This window comes from Leptonychotes weddellii, chromosome 15, assembly GCF_054177405.1.
Source record: "Leptonychotes weddellii isolate Sample4059 chromosome 15, ASM5417740v2, whole genome shotgun sequence".
Taxonomy (NCBI): Eukaryota; Metazoa; Chordata; class Mammalia; order Carnivora; family Phocidae; genus Leptonychotes; species Leptonychotes weddellii.
The window spans coordinates 20,326,690-20,342,665 of record NC_138383.1 but is presented as its reverse complement, the minus strand read 5'-3'; the positions used below and the strand labels follow the sequence as shown (position 1 = coordinate 20,342,665).

At 54.3% G+C, this 15,976-nt stretch overlaps 1 protein-coding gene and 1 long non-coding RNA gene across 2 annotated transcripts; one reads left to right on the top strand and one right to left on the bottom strand.

The window, feature by feature from the left end:
• Positions 1–1,547: 1,547 nt before the first annotated feature.
• LOC145717349 (uncharacterized) lies at positions 1,548–15,577 on the top strand. Its single transcript, XR_014140500.1, has 2 exons — positions 1,548–1,842; positions 15,161–15,577. It is a non-coding gene; the product is annotated as an uncharacterized LOC145717349 (long non-coding RNA).
• EPOP (elongin BC and polycomb repressive complex 2 associated protein) lies at positions 11,237–14,529 on the bottom strand. Its single transcript, XM_006743316.3, has one exon. It carries the CDS (start codon positions 14,052–14,054, stop codon positions 12,915–12,917), a length of 1,140 nt encoding a protein of 379 aa, XP_006743379.1. The 5' UTR covers positions 14,055–14,529; the 3' UTR covers positions 11,237–12,914.
• Positions 15,578–15,976: the final 399 nt, after the last annotated feature.

Below are 15,976 nucleotides of genomic sequence, written 5' to 3'. Positions count from 1 at the left end.
AGTGTCTCTCTGGTTGGGGGACTTAGGGCCCAGAGGAGTCAGGATTCTCACTCCCTGGGATAGGAGACCCATGCAGCCAGGTTCCTGGGCAGGGTGCCCTGACCCTGTTGCATCTTTCCGCAGGGACAAGAAAAGAATTAATGGAGGTTTCCCCTCCCCAGATCCCTGGCAAAGACCCCCCATCAGTATCTGGACACAGACACTCTCCATCTTTTTCTTAATTAAATCTAGCCCTCACTCCCCCCATCTGACTAGAAAGCCCTCGATCCTCTTCCCCACCCAGGCAAGAGGCTATTCAGGGCCTACTTGCAGCTTCTCTTCGCCTCCAGGTGAAGGGAGAGCAGGAAGGGATGGAGGGAAGGGTGTCGTTATGGATTCTTGCTGTGGCAAGTCTGGTGGTATCAGGCAAGAGGGACGCCAACATTTTTTCCACGGGAAAAAGAGACATTTTTCTTGACCAAAGCCCCAGACATCCATTTCATGCGACATCTGGTTCCCCCACCCCACAAGCCCCAGGCCAGGACACCCCCAACATCTCGGCCTCTGCCTTTCTCCCCTGTCCCCCATTCCCAGTCCCTGTGTGGGAAGGTTCTCCCCTACTTCCGCTCCTTTCTTTGTCCCCCTCCCCCCAGGCAGGGGAGGTGTCAGGAAAAGGCTGGGGGTTCCCAGGATCCCAAGAATACCTTTCACTGTGCCCTCCCCCTCCTCCACCCCTGCCATCTTTCCACATTCAGCCTGTTACTGCTGGAGAATCGATCCCTAACTTCACTCCCGCCTGCACGCTGACCTAGTTTCTGCCTCAGTGCAGAGGGGACACGTCCTTACACGTCCCTAGACTCAGAGCCCGGCATAGCCAAGAGACAGACGCACGCTCAGTGGGCTTGGGATCAAGAGATGCAGGTGTGCCTCTCCAGACACACTCAGGCTCATGCACACGTGTGTGCATGGCCGGAGACACCTGCCCAATTCAGGAACATGTCAAGGACCACTTCATGGACACATACACAAGGCTCCCTTGTTCATAGGACCAAGGGACACAAGTGAACAGACATACAGGCCCTCATAAGCCGTAGACACAATTCCCCACGGGGGCTCCCCCACTCCCTCTCCAGCTCCGGCTTATAGATCCTCATCCTCCAGGCCAGGAAAACACCAAAGGAGGCACATGGCTCCCCACGCCGGCCCTGCTGCCTCCGGAATCCCCCCCAAACCCAGGAATGGATCCCCAGTGTCCCCTCTTCCCTCCACTGTGCCCGCCCTGGGAAACTGCAGGTGCCTTATTTCCCTGTGACAAGACCTGTACCTCCATGAAAGGGGTCAAGGGTTGGGGACTCTTCCCTTCCTTTTCCATGGCAACAAAATCAAGGTCGAGAGGCCATGGTCTATGGACATCACATGATGTGATGTGGGGCAAAGCAACCCCCCACAACGATAGGTCCTTGAGCATCTTAATCCCTCAGTTGTTCCTCTGCTAAAACAAAGATTTGATTGCACAGGTAGGGGATGTGAAAGCCTTTGTAAATGGCTAAGCTCTGCCACATAAATGTAAGAGGTCATTACTTATTCTGCCTGTCAGTGTCTGTGTGGGGGCAGAGGGGATCTCCCACATCTGCCTCCCAACAGCCCTGTCCTGTGCTACAGGAAGTCACTCAGCCCAGGAGGAAATGGGGACTGAGGCCCAGGGAAGCCAGGCTAGGGGCAGAGGGAAGGCTCCTGCCACTATCCGCCCCACCCACACCCCCATATTTTAAAGACTCTGGCTCTTAACTCCCAGAATGCCTCTCCAACCCAAGTCCTGCTGTCATCCAGCGTGGCCTTGGGGCTCTCTGCAAAGCTGGAAAGGTAAGCAGCCTCCACTAGCCAACCTCCACCCCCACCCCACCCCGTTCCAGGCCTCCCTCTTTCCATGCAGCTGCTCTGTGCCCTCCGCAACACCCTCCATGCTTCTCCATTTCCTGCTGAATTCTTGCCCCTCACCCCTGGCTCAACTTCCTTGCCTGCCCAACCCCTGGATCCATTACTTCAGATGCTCATTCTCGTGCCTATAATGGGAAGAATTCCCACCCTGGGCCTATCCACCTGCTTGCTGCACTCCTAGACCCCAGAGGCTAAGTTCAGCTGGAAGCAGCCCCCACCCCCAGGAAATTTGGTGGCTCCACCAACTCTGGGTTTCCAACTGTCTCTGCCTTGTTAGCAGATTCCTTCTCTCAACTGAGCTCTGCCCAAGTCTCTCCCCTCCCCCACAGCACCCCTCAACCTATTCTCCTACTTCTCAGAGCAAATGGAAGCTCTCTAGAAAGTTCTTTTGCCTCCCTGCTCCCACAGCTGTCAACTTGCCTGTCTTCACGCTCGTCCGCTCTTCTGTCTCCTGCGTGTGCGTGCGTATCTGTGTGCCTATGTGCACGAGTCCGAGCCCGTCCGGGAACATACATTTCCCTCCCATCCACCTGAGCTCATGGTCTCAGCCCCTGCCCCTCCAGAGAGGCCTCACTCCTGAGTGAGCTCATCCTTTTTCCAGCATTTTCAACCCTCCAATCTCCCCCAGCTCCACGGTAACCATGCTTGATACGAGTCCCCTTCTAGATCCTTCTCCATCTCTTGCCTTCACATCCAAGTTCCTCAAAGAGAAGACTGCATTTGCTGTATGTACTTCTTTACCTCCCATTTCACCCCAGCATGCCCCTGGACGGGCTCACTAGAGTCATCAGTGACCTCCTCGTTGCCAAGGCCAGTGGACCTTCTTTGGTCCTTTTTATCTGATCATTGTACAACATTCAACACTGTTCCCCTCTTTCTCTTTCTCGATGCACTGTCCTCCCTTGGTTCTTGTATTAGGATAAGTTATAGCGTATTAGTAGCCTAACACAATATAAATTAAAATGCAGTGTGATATGGGACGCCTGGGTGGCTCAGTTGGTTAAGCATCTGCCTTGGGCTCAGGTCATGATCCCAGGGTCCTGGGATCGAGTCCCAAGTCAGGCTCCCTGCTCAGCGGGGACCCTGCTTCTCCCTCTGCCTGCTGCTCGCCCTGCTTGTACTCTTGCTCTCTCTCTCTCTCTGGCAAATAAATCAAGTCTTTAAAAAAATAAAATAAAATAAATTGCGATATAATAAAACAGTAGCCTAGCTAATTCTTTATTAGGCTAATTAATGGTATTAGCTGAGTTATGCTTAAATTGTAGTAGCTTAGTTAGGCTAAGTCGAATTAGTTCAGCTAAACTCCTATAGCAAAGAGATCCAAAAAAGACGGTGGCTTAAAAATGTAAAGCTTCTTCCTTCCCATGTTCAGAGGGAACATTCCAGGGCAGTGGGAAACCACTGGGCGGGCAGTCCCAAACCCAGGCTCCTTCTGCTGTGTTGCTGCACTGCCCCCTAGAGGGTATTATCGGTGACTCAAGACGAGCTGGGTGGCCGCCATGCTGGGCTCTGGGGCAGGAAGGGGAAAGGCAGTGTAGAAAAGTGCACCTAGAGTCTTAAAGCCCAGGTGGAGAAGCGCCCACACCACCTCCCCCTGGCACCCCACTGGAGGGAATGCAATCACACGGCCACCTGACCTTGAGGGAAGCTGGGTGGCGAGTCAGCTGGGCAGCCATTGAGCACACATTCTGGTGGCCAACCAACCGTGATCACCAGAGCCTCCTTGGCCTCCATCCTACCTCCCAGCTGTCCCTCTCACCTTCGTTAATGTCCCTCAGGGTTCTCTTCTCGCAGCCCTCTTCTCTTGACACCCATTAGCCGGTCATTCTTGTTTTCCAGTCATATGCGGATGACTCCAAACATTTTCATCTCCAGTTCAGGTTTCCCTCTTGGGCAGCAGACCCACCTGGGCACCAAAGGCCAAAATCTGGGATCCAAGCCAGACTCCCAGACTCCTCCTCTCCCTCACCCCACACTCAGTGCTGGCAATTCTACTGTATAAAGGCCTCTCCAGTGAGGACTCTGCTCTCCTCCTCCCTGCGGACTCCTCTCCTTTCTCACAGCTTCCAAGCGGGTCTCCCTGCCTCCACCCGCCCCCCAATACTTGGCACCGTCCTCCAGTGAAACGTGGGCATTTGTCAAGGCCCTAAGCCCTCTTCTCTTTTCCCTTTTCAGTCTTTCCCTGAGCCCCACATCCAGCCTCCCAACCTCCATTCCCATGGACACACACGTGATCACATGAGTATATCTCTAGCCTTCCCCTCTTCCCTGAGCATCAGACCCAAACAACCACTTGGATGTCTCAAAGGCATCTTGGACTCTATGTGTTCAAATCCGAGCTCAGGATGTTCCCCCAGATCCCACTCCAGCACAGTGTTCCCTGTCTTATTGTCAACCCAGTGTCTGAGGCCAGAGTCCTGAGACTTGCTGTGGTCACTGCCCTCTCCCCATCCCCATCTGACCCTCCCCACATCTGGCCAATGGTACATGCATCTGCTTCACTCCATGCCTGTATCCCCACCCTCACCTCTTGCCTGGACTGCAACAACAGTCTCCTCAGCAACCTCCCCACATCCGCCTTTGCTCCCATCGTCCACTCTGAGGACATGGAGATCCCCTCCAAACGCAAATCTGATTGTCACAGCCCTGCTTACACCCATCTTTGGCTCCCCAGTGCTTCGAGAACAAGGCAAACTCTTTATCTCAGCCCACAAGGCCCTGCAAGGTCCGGCCCTACCCCTGCACAGAAAGGCCTCTGTGCAGCCTCTCCCCTATTCTAGGCCCTGGCCATACTCCATTCTTGGATGCACTTAGCTCACCTAGCTCCCCGAGCCCTAAGACTTTGATCCAGCTGTCCCTGCCACCTGGAACACCTCCCTCTCCTCTCCCTGCCATCCTTCCCAGTCATCTTTCCAAGCTCATCACAAGCACTGCTTCCCCAGAGATGCCTCTGCTCTCCCGGACTAGGTCAGACCCTCCCGGCACAGCCCGTGGCCCCATGCACATCTCTTTCACAGCAATTGTCTCAGCTGTGTGATTGTTGACTACGATCTGTCTGTCCCCCACCCACCAAGCTCTAGAAAGCCAGGACCCTGCCTGTTTTGCTCACACTGTCTCTCAATGCCTGGCACAATGCCCCGCACATAAGTAAGGGCTCAATTAATATTTGTGGAACAAAAAGTAAGTAAAGGAGGGGCGCCTGGGTGGCTCAGTCGTTAAGCATCTGCCTTCGGCTCAGGTCGTGATCCCGGGGTCCTGGGATTGAGCCCCGCATCGGGCTCCCTGCTCGGCGGGGAGACTGCTTCTCCCTCTCCCACTCCCCCTGCTTGTGTTCCCTCTCTCGCTATGTCTCTCTCTGTCAAATAAATAAATAAAATCTTAAAAAAAAAAAAGTAAGTAAAGGAGAGTTTATGGCCACCACAGTCTGATTGGACCATCCTTCAGGGGCTCTTTGCTGCCTTCAGAATAAACTCCTCGCCCTGATACACAAGATCTTTTGTGATCTGACCTCTGTCTCCTTCATCTCTTGTCATTTGTACCCTGTGCTCCAGGTAATATGATCTGTTTCAGAGTCCCATTCACTCAAGCTGCCCACTTTGTGCTCTGTCCTCAACACTTCCCTGGCCTTCTTCACTTCATGAATTCCTATCTACCTTTGAGACACAACTCAGATTTCTCCTCATCTGGGAAGTCCTCCCTGATCCCCCAGGGCTCCTACAAGCCCCATTGTTCCTTCAGCCTCACTAATCTCCATCTTGTTCTGCTGTACTGTGGCCGTTTGCTCACTTGTCTCTCTCCCTTACTAAGCTGCAAGCTTTGGGGAGAGAAATATAGGGTTTTAGCTATTTCTTATCTCCAGCCCTTAGCCCATTGCCCAGTTAATGCTTGAGTCAGTGTGAGTGCCCTTCAGTTCTTTGCTGCTGCCCCTCCCAATTCCTTTAAAATTGGGCCACACAACTTTATACACAAAGCTGAAAATGGGAAATGACCCAAAGATCCATGAACAGAATGTAGAAATTATAGAATATTCATACAATAGAAATACTACATGGCAATGAAAAGAATAAATGACTGCCACGTGAAACAACACGATGAATCCCGAATGTTATACAAAAGAAGCCAGAACCAAAAAAGTACCTTTCACTTCGATGAAGGTTAAAACCATTCCATATGAATCTGATAGAGGCCAGCAAGGGGGTTACGTCCAGGTCAGGGGACCGGCTGGGAGTGAGCCTGACGGAGCTTCCCAGAGAGCAAGACTAGAAATGGGTAATGATCACATGGGTGTGCACACATGTAAACGTTCATCAGGACGGATTTTCATGCATTTTAAAGTAGATAACTTTCCCTCTATTTTTTTAAAGTGCTATAATTTTGCAGTCGATCATCATGGATCACAAACCTCCTGTGTCTGAGTCACTTCCTGCTACAGAGTTCCCTGGTTTCAGGTGGTCATATGACACATCCCGCTCCCCAAGCCCAGAAAGGGTAAACCACTCAGCTAGAGTAGACAGCACATCTGTGGAGAGCCCACACCCCAAGGAGAAGGCTGCATGTCCTCCTTCTTCCATGCAGCTTTAGGCTCCTCAGGGTCAGTTTCTGTGTCTTTGCGTCTCTGGCACAGAGCTCTGTGACTTCCAAATATTGGTGGGAGGCTACCTCTGGTCTGTAGCTGGTTGCGGCTGAGGTGCTGAAACATGGCAGCAGTGTGGTCAGTGAGCACACAAACTCGGGGGCCCCTGGGTGGCTCAGTCAGTTAAGCGTCCAACTCTTGGTTTCGGCTCCGGTCATAGTCTTAGGGTAGTGGGATCGGGTCCCACATCGGGCTCCAAGCTCAGCATGGAATCTGCTTTAGATTCTCTCTCTCCCTCTGCCCCTCCCCACAGCACGTGCACACTCCCTCTCTCTCTAAATAAAAATAAATAAACTCTTAAAAAAAAAAAAAAGAGGGGCCCTGGTGGCTCATTCGGTTGAGCATCTGCCTTCGGCTCAGGTCACGATCTCAGGGTCCTGGGATCGAGCCCCACATCAGGCTCCCTGTTCAGCGTAGAGCCTGCTTCTCCCTCTCTCTCTGCCTGCCGCCCTGCCTACTTGTGCTCTCTCTCTCTCTCTGTGTGTGTCAAATAAATAAATAAAATCTTTAAAAAAAAAAAGAAAATATAAAAAAAATTTAAAAATTAAAAAAAAAGCACAGGGGAGCCTGGGAGGCTCAGTTGGTTAAGCATCTGCCTTCGGTCAGGTCATGATCCCAGGGTCCTGGGATTGAGTCCTCCATCGGGCTCCCTCTGCCTCTGCCTCTCTCTGTTTCTCATGAATAAATAAATACATCTTTAAAAAAATAATAATAATAATTTAAAATTTTAAAAAGAGCACAGACTCTAACAGCACAATTCTGTGTCAGATTAACCTCTCTATACCTCAGTTTCCCCAGCTGCAAAATGGGGCTAATAATAGTACCTACCTGTTAGTGTTGTTCTGCGGATTAGATGTGTGACTAGGCATAAAGCACTTAGGACAGTGCCAGGCTCCAAGCAAGTGCCATGTAAATGTTTGCTATAACAATCGCTATTAGGGGAAAACCCAATCAGACAGACCAGAGTTAAACTGCTCCTCCACTGGCTGTGTGACCTCAGGAAAATTCATTAACCTCTCTGAGCCTCCATTTCCTCATCTACTAAACAGAGATAATAATACCCATCTACTGTTATGAAAGCAAGATAATGTATGCAAAGCACCTGACTTAGTTCCTTGTATTCAGAGACCATGTCCAACACATCCCTCTCCCCAGGACCCAGCACTGGGAGGTGCTCAATTGTGTGGAAGACTTACTTTCTTCCCCGACCCACCCTTCCTCAGCCGGGCATCATCCTCTAGCGCTAGCAGACAGCAGCATCTTGTGGACGGCTCTAGAACTGCATCCTGGCCAAGGGCCACTCCAGTGGCGGCTGCACAGTCCTTTAAATAAGCCTTTTAAAATACGCACTCTGCATTGGACAAGTACTCATTAGGCGCCTGGTGTACAGGACACAGATCCAGGACCTAAAGAAAATGAAGAGAAAGGTACAAGATGACTGTAGAAAGATGAAGAAAAAAATCACAACTACAACCTTATCATCAATAATCTTAATTTTTTTATCTTTAATTAAAGAAAGCATAAACACCATGTAGGGGGATTTGGCACACTGGATAGTGTCTTCTCGGGAAGTTTCTACAATTATAGGAGTGATTTTGAAGTGTCCGTTTTGTGTTAATAACCCTCAGTTAAGGCCAAAGCAACAAACCGAAAGCTTAGGTCAGAAAGGTGATTTCCAGCTCCTCTCCCCTCCACGGCCTGACTTAGCTTCCCAGGCTCTCTGTGGAAAGGGGCAACAGGAGTATTTGGCTCCAAAGCCCTTATTCTTGCACCACACTCCACCGCCCCTGCCCCAGACATAAAAGAGTAAAGAGGGTCTTAAAGGTGGCATGGATGACATCCAATGGGGGAGGGGGGGTGTCAAAAAAGGCTTTTGTGGAGGAGACACCATTTCAAATGGGCTTTGGAGAAGGAAGGTAGAGAAAGAGGTGGGTGGCTGGGGAAGGAAGGGCAATCCAATGTGATGGACCACATGGTATATAAAGTGAAGAAACAGGGCCATGAGGGTTAAGGTCAAATCCTAGAAGGCCCCAAATGATAGGCCAAGGAGGCTGCATCTAATAAAATCAGGGGACCTGCTGAATAAGAAGGTAATTGGATGTGAGGAGATCAGAGGAAAACCAGAGATACAGAAACTAGTTAGGTGGCTACTGCAACAGTCCACACCAGGCATCGTGCCCCCTGCACCCTGATGGAGAGGAGAGGAGAGGCCCTGGAGAGGCCAGTGGGAGACGGAGGTTCAGAAACAGACAACAGTGAGTCAAATGAGAGGACCCAGTGAGGATTCAAGGAGCTGAGCCTTGGGGAGAAAGGCAGAGCTATATCCAGAATGTGGGCTTGACCAGGGGGGCTGATGTGGGCCGTGGGTGGAGATACCGAGCTGAGTTTTCAATAGGGAAAGTATGAGTTGCCAGCAACCACTCAGAGATCAGCTCAGGAGAGGGGCTGAGCTGGAGGAAGAGGAGGCTGGGACAGTAATTTCGACTCCCATACCTATGCATGTGCCAGATGAAGGCTTGAGAGGGAGAGACGAAGCACATCACGTGTGGGGACATGCGGGAGGAGGGTAGATACCACCCGGACATCACGGGGCTCCCTGTATTTTAAAGCTTCCTGAGGTCAGAGAAAGAAGAGGAGGCACAGAAGACAGAGCAGGGACTTCTTACAGGACAGAACTAGGAGACCCTGGCGAACATCCAGCGGAGGTCATGAAGAGATACAGGGGTCAGGATGGCCAGGAGGCAACCATTAGATTTGTGTTTGGGGGGTCGCCGTGAGTGACCCTGGAAAGAGCCATTTCAGGGAGCAGAAGTCAAGCTGCAAAGATTTAAGAAGCAAGAAGCAGAGGGTGTGGGGGCGGCTCCCAGGAGGAGAGAGGTGATGGTGAGCAGGGCTGGACTAGGGTGAGGCAGGCGAGGGGCCTGGGGAACAAAATTTAAGGAGGCCCTCACTCTCACGGTCGCGCAGGCGGTCCTGATGTGGAGGGGCAGACAACCGGCCCCAGAGCTGTTGAGAGGTAGGGGCCCACAGACAGAGACCCTCTGAGACTAAAGGAAAGGAAAAAACCCAGTAAGAGAGACCCAGGTAGAAGCTAAGAAAGACACTTGATCTCCACATCCCACCAAACCCAGGGTGGCCACTGGCAGAGCCTCAGAGGACGCAACGTCTGGGTGGGGAGACGTAGAAGGAAGGACACACAGGGACAATCTGGGAGCAGGGGCTGGAGATACCCACAGAGGTGGAAGGGCAGCTCCGAAGGGCGAGGAAACAGGACAGGAGGAAGGGAGAGCCTCCGGGGACCCTCCTGGGGAGACTGAGCTGCCCTCCCCGCCCCCTCAGTGAGTGTTGTGGGGGGCAGAGTCCTAGCATCCTTGGGGTCAGCCTGGAAAAAGCAAGGAGACCAAGTCTACCCCTTCACCAAGCTGCTCCAATTCAGGGAGACTTGCGGCCCCACGTCCAGAGGGGCAGCACCCCAGACCAACCCCACACACTGCAACACATGCTTCCTTTCCCCAGAAAATCTGGGCAGTTCCTTCTTTCAGGAACTCCATTTCTGGGGTGGGCTGAATGGTGGCACCCAAAAAGATCTGGCTGTGTCCTAACTCCCCTCCCTCTGGAACTTGTGAATGTGACCTTCTTTGCAACAAGGGTCTTTGCAGGTGTTAACTACATGCAAAGTTGTCAAGATGAAATCATGCTGGATTATGTGGGTGGGCCCTAAATCCATTAAGTGTCCTTATAAGAGACGGAAGAGGGGAGGGCCACATGTAGACCGAGGCAGACGGGAGTGATGCGGCCACAACCCAAGGAGCGCCCGGAGCCTCCAGGAGCTGGAAGAGGCAGGGAGGGGATTCTCCCCTAGAGCCTTCAGAGAGAGCATGGCCCTCCTGACACCTTAATTTTGGACTTCTGGCCTCCGGAACTGTGAGGGAAAAGATTTCCTTTGTTTTAAGGCACCAAGTTTGTGGTAAATTGTTACGGCAGCGCAGGAAAACAGATACAGTCCCCTGTTGTGCTGAATGACTAGAAAGCTTCTAGAGAAGCCCCCAGCCCCGAGGTTCTCCAAATTAAACCAGTCAGCAAGCAAGGGGAGTTCCCGGTCTGTCCAAAAGGTGTGTTTTTTAACTCACCGCCCAGACTCCTTCCAGGCTCAGGTTTAATGCTTAATGCTTTCATTTAAGGAGGAAGGAGGGAAGACAAAATGAACTGCATCACATCCCACTGCTCAGAGAAGTAGAGTCGGCAAAGGGTATCCTACCACCCACCTTTCTCCTTCTCCCAGAGCGCGCACCACCCCGCCCAGTCTGGTCGAAAGGGCCAAAGCTGCCCCGAACCACATGACTAAAAGCAGAGAGCTTTTTAAAAACAGGAGCCTGCCTTTCTGAATTTCTCCCTACACACAGGACCCCCCTCTTTACAGCAAGTCTCTTCCCACCCCTCACATCTGCCTTCTTCCTCTGCCTTTCCCATTCTTGGGGGGCAAAATAAGCGGAATACCCCTGAAGCACGGGAGTGGGAGGCGCTCTCCTTGCCCTCCCCCCTCCTCCCCACAACACAGCTGGAGGGGGGGAGGGGAGGTCAGCAGGGTTCATAAAGGCCAGATGTTGAGGAGAAAGAGAGCAAAGCCCAACCCACGCCCACCCACCCCACCCCCACCCTCGCCCCTATCGGAGAAAAAAATGGAAAGAGACAGTTTTTAAAACAAACAAAACTTTTGTGGCGCAAAACAGTTTTTCTCAAGAATCTGCTCTATGCAAACAATAACAACTTTTTACAAAGCATTTTCACAGAAAAGGAGACAAGTCCTTCCCCAGCAACATACGTGGGAACTGTTTCTCCCTCGCCCCGTTTTTAGGGGAAAAGGGGGTGCTATTCACTAGTGTGGGCAGAAGGGTCACTGGGTCCCTCATTTGTCGGGCAGATCTACCACCCCCAGGTTCCCCTCACACCTAAACTTGGAGTGTCCCTAAGAGCTAAGCTCCCCTGATCTCACCTGCGTGAAGGGGAAAGCGATTCCACCCCTCTCTGACTCTGGGGGATCCTCTCAGCTGCCGGGTGTGGTCCAGGCCTACCTCTCCCCTCCCCCCTGGAAAACAGAACCTCTGACCTCAAAACTAATCCCCTGGCCCAGCCCCCATCGGATCCATCAGGTCCCTGACAACTCCCGAAATGCCTGAAGTTAGGAGAGGAAGCTGAAGATGCCACAGCCCAGCTCCCATTCAAACCCAAACTTTGCCCCTTCAAGCCCCGCGGGACCCTTGAGGTTAGGGCAAGAACCCTGTAATTTACCCCCTCTATTAGGAGCAGCTAGCCTCCTCTCTAGCTTTTGAGGGGACTGCGTTTGGGTATCCAAAGAATGGACCCAGGCCTGCCCTCTACCTCCACCCCCTCCCATCCATAAATCGGTGGAGAGGACCTCGAAAGGCAACTTGTTTGGTCTGATTTTATTGATTTCTTCCACCTTCCATTACTTTCCCTGGGACAGTCTCTGGCCCTTTCCCCCAGGCAAAGTCTGCGCTTTGGGAGAGGAGGAGGTCCCTTCGCCCTGCCCCTCCTAATAGGAGAAGCAAACTGGGGAGGGGGTTGATGGATCCAGGGGGAGGTCCTCTTTCACCAGTCAGACCTTATAAACTGAAAGCAAACAGGAAAAATTGAAGAGAGAAACTCCAAAACTGGACAAAAGGAAAAGGCTCGCGGCTGAGACTGAAGATCTCACCAATTAGGGGTCACCTGCCTTGGTGGGGGGAAAGGGAACTTAGGAAAAGAACAGGGAGGGGGTGATCCCCCCCCCTTGCTCAAGCTGCCCCCTCCCCCATGAAGGCTCCCTTGGGGCTTGGAGTGCTGGGGAAGGCCTGAGGGGAGTGAAGGGTTAAAGGCCTGGGTGGTGGGGGTGGGGGATGCCCCCAGGGAGCTGCCAATCACCTCCCCACCCCCACCACAGCCCCCTCATCCCCCTGGCTCGCCCACAGAAACAACCGGTTTGTCCATCACCAAGGTCTCTCTCCCTCTTTTTTTTTTTTTCCTTGTCTTTGAGCGGTAGCCTCCTTTGCTCCCCCTGGGGTGAAGGCCCTGCCCCCAGAGATCCGAGATGGAAGAGGAGAGGGATTGGAATCTATGTCATTAAGCCTTTTTCCGTTAAGCCTTCTCCTGACTCCAGCCCTTGGTTCGGCTCCAAAGGATGAGGGGGAGGGGGTGTCACCCCAACCAGTTAGGTGCTTGAAGATCACTGTCATTTGAGGTCCCTCTGACCGCAGCCCGTAAAACGTAAAGGGAACAGGCAAATGTGAGAAATGAGGCCCTGTCCTCGAGCCCGAAGTTTGGCCGTGGCCCCAACTTTTCCCCCTTGGCAGAAGAGGTGTCATGCTCAAAGTTCCTCCAAGTTGATCCCCCAGAATTTGAGGCCTGGGGGCTCAGGGACAGCAGGACCCCCTATCTGCCACCTCCACAGCGGGTGAGCAGGCGGGGGCTTTGAGTCTCCCTGGAGGCGAAGCGAGGATGCCGGCCCTAAGTCTCCGTCCTCCCCCACCACTAGGGCCGGGGGGCAGGGGAAGGCGTCGAGGAGGCTGAAGGTGCTCGTGGTGGGGAGCGTCGGTGCAGGGCGGCGGGGCTGTGCGCTGCGATGGGGGGGCGGCGGCCGCCGGCGTTTCTTGGCGGTTCCCCGGGCGGGCCCTTTTGCTGGCGGCCGCTCGGGCCCCCGGCGCAAACTCGGAGTGTCGAGAGCGAAGCCCTTCGCATAACACCAAAGTTTCGACCGGCGGATCAGACGATCGAAATGTTCCTGGCGGAGATCGCCGGGCGCGGCCGGAGCTCCGCTGGCCGTCGAGGGGCTAGCGGCTGGTGCCTCGGGGGCGGCCTGCGGGGGGTTTCCATCGACTGCGGCCGTCTGGCCCGGTGCGGGCGGCTCGGGCGCGGCCCCGGGACCCGCGGGCTCGGTGGAGAGGCCCGCAGGTGGCGGCGGAGGCCGGGAACTGGGCTCCTGATGGGGGCTGGCGGCGGGGCCCGGCTGGGAGTCGAGACCCGAGGCGGGCCGAGGCGGAGCCGAGGCGGAGCTGGTCGGAGATTCCCGAGGGCGCAGGGGCGCCGGGCAGCGGCCGGGAGGTAAGCCGGAGCGAGAGCCGAAGTGCGGGAAACTGCCTCCGCCCTCTTCCTCCTCGCCACGGCCCCGGCACACTGCGGCGTCGGCATCCTGACCGGCCGGGGAGTTCGGATCGCTGGACCGCCCGGCTGGTCCCGCGAGGTGCTTCAGGCCATCCACGGCCCAGCCGCCGGTGCATAGGGGGGCGCGAGGGCCCAGCAGCACGGGGGCCCGCGGCGCCAGCTCCCCAGGCCCCAGGCCCAGAGAGGACGCCCGAGGTTTGGCAAGGGCGCAGAAGGCAAGGGCACGCAGGCACAGCGGAGAGAACTCCTGGGTCCCCCGACGCGGCTTCCGGGGTGTCGGGGAGCAGGGCGACCCTCGCGGGGACGCCGGCACTGCGAGGCGGGGAGCGGGGCACAGAGTTTCCATGGAACCGTCCGGGGGGGTGCCCACTGCGGGGGCCCTGGTCCCAGCGGCGGTGTGCCCTGGCTGCCCGAAGAGCCCACGGGCGAGGGGAACATCGCCCCCCCTCGACGGGGAGGTCTCTGCTCACGGGCGCCCCCGACCCGCAACCCTGGGCCGCCGAGCTCTGGCTCCCTCCTCGATCTCGTCACGCGGCCCTCCCGGCGGCCGGACTCCTGGGTCCCTGCGAGTCCCGGCGCGGTCGGCCGCCCTTCCTGCCGCCGCGTTCCCTGCGCAGCCCCGGCGGGAGCCCCTCTCGAGTAGCCCAGGGCGCAGAGGCTGGGGAAACAAAGCGGCCGGCGGCCGCGGGAGGCGGGAAGGACCCCGGGCCCGGCACCCGGTGCCCGGGCCCAGGCGGCGGGGAGGGCGCCTTCCGCCCGCTCGGCTTCTTTCTTCCCCGCTGGCTCCCGGAGACCGCGTTATAGAGAACTGCCCCCTCGCTGCCCCAATACCAGCGCCGGGGCCGCGAGCCCGCCGCTGATTGGGCAGCACGGCCTGTGACGTTAGCCCGGACCCCACCCCTCCGGCGGCACCGCCCCCGTCCCCATTCCGCACACAGACACACACACGTGGACCCGGCGCGGCGGCGGCTGGGAGGGAGGAAAAGAGGGAACGTGTGCGGGTGGGATCGCGAGGGGTGAAACGCGCCGCTGCACGTGGCCTGGTGGCGTCCGGCTATTGGCTTGTCGCAGAACAAGTCGTTTTTCCCTTAGCAGTCACGGTTTTCACATCTGTAAAATGGGAATGTTCCTAACCACTCTCTTGGGGCTGCGTGAATAAACAGATGAATCACAAAAACAGTGTTGAGGGAAAAGATGACATGAGGCAATGGTTGTTGACAAGCTTTGCACGGCAGGGACTCCTGCGGGCAGAGAATGTTTCCTACCTCTCTGTTCTGGTGCCCTAGGACAGTACCTGGCCCACACGGGATTCAAAAAATGTTGAAAAGTAGTTGGGAATTAAGTGTGTGCAAGATGAACAAAGAAAAAAATAAATTTGGAGCCGGGGGTTGGAGAGTATTATTACACCCATGGAAGACGATAAGTAGACTTGTTTCCATTTCTCTAATGCAGTTTCCAATGGCCCCTTGACCAAATTCCTAGGGGCTGGCTCTTCAGTCCCCTTAAATACCAAGACGCTGCCCTCTGAAGCTGAGCCGCCAAAATGGGCTGAGGAGTCCAGAGGAGGGGACAACCAGATCGTCTTATCTCTCCCAAGGAGAGTGAAGCAAAGAAAAAGTGAACCCCCCCAAAAAAATCCTGATAATGAAGGACCGCCTCCCCACAGCACATACTGTCCCCCTTAACTTTCTTTAGTTTCTGTATAGCTTACTGTTATATGAAAGTCTGTGAATGTATTTATTCTTTATTGTCTGTTTCTGATTAGTCTGAAAGGAGCTTATGAGAACTTTGTCTTAATCACTACTGCATCCCTACGGCCTAAAACAGTACCCAAACATAATACGTGCTCAATAAATATTTGTGAGTGAATGAATGAATCCCTGGAATATTCCTCTCTTGATAAAAATCAGGATATTGGAATATGGCTGCTTCCTATCCCCAGAGATATAAAGAGATTGGTATGATAGCGTGGAGTAAGAATGTAGAAGTTGGGGAGAGTATCACAGAAAGAATATCTCATTCTGGGGCCGGAATAAGACAGGGTTTTTGTAAGGGGGCAACTAATGTAGCTTGCATCCCTGCCCTCCTGGCAGTGACAACAGAATTGTTTTTCTACACGTCATGAAATCATATTTGGGAGGAAAGGGATCAGGAAGGTCTGCCTCCCCACCTCCCTTCTGCAGAGGCCATAGACAAAGGCCCTGGGGTGGAGCCAGGGTTTGAGGCACTAGAGAGTATGGTGTTCTATTGCTCCAAACACTCACACCC